The sequence below is a fragment of the Setaria italica genome, chromosome IV, assembly GCF_000263155.2.
Source record: "Setaria italica strain Yugu1 chromosome IV, Setaria_italica_v2.0, whole genome shotgun sequence".
NCBI classification, from domain to species: Eukaryota; Viridiplantae; Streptophyta; class Magnoliopsida; order Poales; family Poaceae; genus Setaria; species Setaria italica.
Window position 1 is genome coordinate 13,393,657 of NC_028453.1, and position 5,187 is coordinate 13,398,843.

Below are 5,187 nucleotides of genomic sequence, written 5' to 3' on the forward strand. Positions count from 1 at the left end.
GATCTGTGCGCTTGCGGTTCATGAACTGGTGTGCTAACAGCCACCAATAGCATGGGGAAGAGGCCTGTCAGCTATCCTATGGAGTTACTTAAACATGAAGTTTATGCCCTTGCGCAGGCATTCCCTTTGAGAGGGGCTCCAACAACAAGGACCAATGCAAAAGTTTTGCTTTCCGATAACTCGGTAAAAGTCGCCGTGTCGTCATGTGGGAGTTTGCCTTCTCTACCTTATTTACGTTCCTCATTTCTTATTGCACTTACATTCCGTGTTTACCTTTCCTATAATTACCATGTGTAGTTTATAGGATCAGAATCTAGAGTGCAAAACTCTTTTGCGTTAGAGATAGCAACATATAGAAAAATCTAATGCACATTTAGATAGAAATTGAAATAGATTTTTATATATATGCTTGGAGCCTTAGTGCTTAGAACACCAATTCACTCCCCTCTTAGGGTGTCATGGTCCCTTCACTTCGAAAGAAAAACACAACCCTTATTTGAAGACAATATAGACAAACATATTTTCAATCTAATAATTGCTCCCACAAAAATGGAGCCTTCAGAGTTCAAACTTCAAGACTGCCAATGGCAAAGCCATGGCACTATCAACTTCCATGTCAGAACGGACCTCTAAATTCAGAAAAAAAACATACTGGAATCATGAACAGACCTTTAAATTTATTTGTAAAATCCCCTTAAAATTTTCTCCAGGGCTTTGAGTACATCGGGACCTAACGCATACATATGACATGCAGCTTCAGGGTTGCATCCAAATCTACAATCTGCTAAAAAAATTCCAAACCTGAACAGCTTACACCATCACCATCTCGATTTGGGTCGAGCTCAAAGAAACATACACCGAACCCAAACACATCCATTATTTGCAGATAATACCACAAAATACACATTTAAACCTGATGGCATTCCCATAGGAATGGAAGCTTCATACTTGCCGTCCAGGTATCGGTGTGGTTGTTCCCGAAACATGATTTGGACTCCTCTGAGAGGAAGGGGAAGTCCCACTTCTCTCCCTTGACGTCAAATGTTTTGCAATGCCACTCGACATAAACATTACAATCACAAGGAATATTACAACCCCAATCACTAGTGCATAGACATATACTGAAGTCCTGAATTTCCGGCAGCTTCCAGCAGCAAAAGCTGTCATGAGAGCCAGCAGGTCGACTACCATGATTATGTGCAATACCCAAAGTGGCACATCCTTCTTCCAGACAGATCTATTCAACAGAAACATGATTACCACAATGGATGTCATCAAGGAGATAGAATTGAACCAGAAGAATATTTTGTAGCGCCGGGGATGGATATCAAGAAGGACCGGATTGCCTGCGACATGGCCTTCATCATCATCATCAGGCCAGATTCCACCCGGAGGGTTTAGACCAGCTTGATATGTGATCGAGGCTGCCAAAATTGCAAGAAGAATCAAATACTTGTGCCTCTTTCGACCTTCTTTTTTAGGATGACCTGAACTTTCTTTCTTCTTAGAAGCAGTTTCTTGGCTGGCCTCCTTACCAATAAGCAGCTGAAGGAGACATTCTATCAATTTTCCGGTTTGCCCTCCTAGTGTACCTTGTGTTGAGGAGAGCAGAAGCACTTGAATCACAAGAGCGATCAGAACTGCAACAGCAATTATGATAAGATAAATAGATTGTCTTTCTTTCCGGCAGCTTCCTGCAGCATAGGCGATCAAGAGGCCAACCAAGCCAAACACTAAACACATTCGCAATGCATAGGACTTGATACCGTGCTCACAGGACTCCTTGTTCACAAGTAGTATTGTGATAACTACAGATGACACGAATGAGAGTGAATTTGAGTAGTAGAACAGATCATAGCGCTTTACATTGTTGTGCTGAAGGATTGGATCTCCTGGTTTAGACATGCCATCAGACCATACACTTCCTGGAGGGTTCATGCCAGCTTGGTACGTGACTGTTGCAGCCAGAACAGCAAGCATCAACAGCAGCTTACGCCTCCGCTCCCAATATTTGTCATCAGCATCACCCCTCTGGCCGTGCCCAAGCTCATAGTCCATGTCGTTATCAGCATTTCTCTGGTTGTGCCCAAATGAAGGTTCTTTTGTCCATATATATCTGCAGGACAACTTCTCAATCTTACCTGCCAGAGCCTTTTTCCACCCTTCGGGGATAACATGTATTGCTATCAGAACATGGACGACAACATAAGCTAGTACAAGGCATACCAACAGTGAGATGTAGATGGAATTCTTTGTTTTCCTACAGCTCCCCATAACATAAGATCCTGTTAGAGAAAGAAGATCCACTATCATTGCTGTCTGCAGTGCATATCGTTTTATAACCTTGTTGCTCATCCTACGATTCAGGAGCATAATAATCATGACAAGGGATGCAACAAAGGCAATAGCATTTAAATAGAAGAATGCAATATAGCGTCGATGGTGTGTGTCCTCAAGGATGGGGTCACCAGGTAAATGAGGTCGATGATGAGCACCCTTAAGGATGGAATCAGCAGTCGAACTATTGTTCTCTCTTTTTGACCAGAAAGCACCCGGTGGATTCAAACCTGATTGGTATGTCAGAGATACTGCAAGAATGGCAAGAAGAAGTAGATATGTGCGGGACTTCTTCAGATGCTCATCAGTTTCATTACCACCATCATTTTCATTGCTGTCATCCTGTTTGTGAGCTTCATCATTCTTCTCAATGTTGCCATTTGTAAAAGGGCTAGTGTCATCGTTAATTACTTGCTCAATATCTGCAGACTGATGCTCAAAGTTAGATGTTCCATCTATATGATTTGTAGTCTTGAGGTCATCCATCAATGAAGATTTTTGCTTCACGTTCACATATTGAAGGTTTTCTGTAGATTGATGTCAGGGTTAGACATACTGCCATTAGTATTTGTAGCTTGCTGAAATTTTGATGCATTACCTATTTTGGAAATAGTCTCTTTTGCAGCTGGATTTGTAGTCTTTAAAGCATCCATTGATGAAGATTGTTCCTCTGGTAATAGGTTTTCTGTAGATTGATGTTCAGGGTTAGACACATGTCATTAGTATTTGTATATTGCTGAAATTTCATCGGTGGATTACCTGTTTTGGACATAGGCTCTTTTGCAGCTGCCTGTGTTGAGTGATCTTCCAGACTGTACATGACATCATTGCTATTTTCGGATTGCTCATCACTCATCAATGCATGCTCTGAGCCAGACACAACCTCATCAGTATTTGCAGTTTGATGTTTCCCTGTAGTCTGTTGCTCTCCATGAGATTCACCCTCTTTGTCTTTGATATTCGGAACTTGCTGATCGCGTGCAATCTCGTGTTTTGATTCAGAAGCACTTTCTGTTGCATCTGTTTCACAATGTGCAGATTTCCGAGAACTTGCAGTATTATCTCCCTCTCTGTTTCTTAATTTGTTTCTACGAGTCTCCAGTGAAAAGACACGGCCAATAGCATCCACATACTTATTAATGTCTGGTTCAATCTTTTTAAGCCAGTCTGCTACAGGTCTGTGAACAAAGGTCCCAGCTAAAAGTGCAAAGCAGATCCATACTCCAACAGTAATTGAAATAACACAGACAGATGTTGCTACACTCGTACAGCTTCCAGCAGCATATGCTGCAATTAGGCCCAATAGGTCAACAACGACACACGCAATTACTGCTTTGGATCTTATGCCATGCTTGCTCAATTCTGGGCTCAGAAGCAGTATAACCGTGACCAAAGACGCAACAAAGGAAGTTGAGTTGCAAATAACAAAAGTATTATAACGAGCAAGGTGTTTACTGCGAAGCATAGATGTAGCTGGAATTTGTTTTTTCTCATTTTCAGCCCAAAAGCCACCTGGTGGGCTCAACCCTGCTTGGTATGTGACAGTAGCAGCGAAAGTCACAAGCATCAAAATGAATTTGCGAGCTTCATCTATATCTTTCTCTTGGGGACTGTTCCTTTGGCTTTTATGACACTTGGATAGAATCCAACCTTGCACAGAGTCCACCTTCTCTTTCAGCCATTTTGGAACAAATCTTTTTTCCGAAACAAACTTTGGAACAACTCGTATAAATACTAGGATATGGATCATAATATATACGAAAACAGCAAAGACCAGAACCCAGATGTAAATGGATGACTTCACTGCCCTGCAGCTTCCAGCAGCATAGGCCCCCATTAGGCTAAACAGGTCCAGAATCATGGTAAGTTGCATGGAGCGGAGCCATAACTTCTGCCTTGTCACATTTTTACTCAGAAGCAAGATGATAAGCACAAGAGATGCAGCAAAGGCTGTTGCATTGCAGTAAAAGAATACCTGATGCCGTATGAAGAATTGAGCATGAAGGACAGGATCACCAGCATAATGTCCACCAGGCCCATTTATGTTGTTTGACCAGAATCCCCCAGGTGGAGTTAATCCAGCATTGTATGTCACACTAACAGCTAAAATTCCAAGCAGCACCAGATACTTCCGCAGGCTCCACAGGAGGTCAAAATCATCAGCGACTCTGGATTCAGGGCTACGGTCTAACAAATTCTTGGTGGATGAAGTATCGACGGAGTCGTGCCTGGTGTTTCCTGTGACCATGCCAAGCTCCCTTGTGCTTCCTCCATGGGTGCTGCTGTCTTCACTGCGATCATTGCTTGGTTCCGGAGTAGCGGCTCTGTTGGGCAGAGCAATGGCTGGCACAGGCTGCTTGACATCTGCCATATGGGTACTTGCTCTTCAACAGAGGTTGTTAGCCTCGGCCTCAGGTGAATTGCCCTCTAGCCTTGCATCCGAGGCAGAGCAAGGGATTCTCTAGTTAGAGAAGATACCTGGACGATTCAAGGATTATTGAAGGATGGTTCTGAACAAAAGAGGCAACTGGCAGCTGGTGAATAAGGAAGACGAAGAGACTTGGGTGAGGTCAATGCACTAAACGAAGATGACTAGTAGTCGACGTATTGAAGGCTAACTTGATTGCCTGACCCCACCAACGAGAAGCTCCATGAAAATTATTTGAGCATACTTTTATGGCTTGTCAACATACCAGGAAAGATTTGTACCAAGTGGGATCCAGTCAGCCTGAGAGTTCACACAAGTTGGAGCTCAAAAGGACAGCAAAGTGCAAGAGCAAAGTCTTTTTTTTGTGCCCCTAAAAAAGTAGAAAAGTAAACCCTACTGTATATGCCATTGTAAGGGCAAAA

The 5,187-nt window shown here is 42.8% G+C and overlaps 1 protein-coding gene across 1 annotated transcript; it reads right to left on the reverse strand.

Annotated features, from left to right (window-relative positions):
* Window positions 1-652: 652 nt before the first annotated feature.
* On the reverse strand, window positions 653-4,945 carry LOC101784976. The gene is made up of 3 exons (XM_004965203.3): window positions 3,097-4,945; window positions 2,936-3,022; window positions 653-2,864 (listed from the first exon to the last, which is right to left on the reverse strand). Exons 1-3 carry the CDS (start codon window positions 4,706-4,708, stop codon window positions 943-945), a joined length of 3,621 nt encoding a protein of 1,206 aa, XP_004965260.1. The 5' UTR covers window positions 4,709-4,945; the 3' UTR covers window positions 653-942.
* Window positions 4,946-5,187: the final 242 nt, after the last annotated feature.

Coding starts and splice junctions, on each gene's coding strand:
- LOC101784976 (XM_004965203.3), bottom strand. CDS start 4,708: ATGGCAGATGTCAAGCAGCCTGTGCCAGCCATTGCTCTGCCCAACAGA. Junction 3,023..3,096: donor AGAGCCTATGTCCAAAACAG/GTAATCCACCGA, acceptor ATCAATCTACAG/AAAACCTATTACCAGAGGAA. Junction 2,865..2,935: donor AGAGACTATTTCCAAAATAG/GTAATGCATCAA, acceptor ATCAATCTACAG/AAAACCTTCAATATGTGAAC.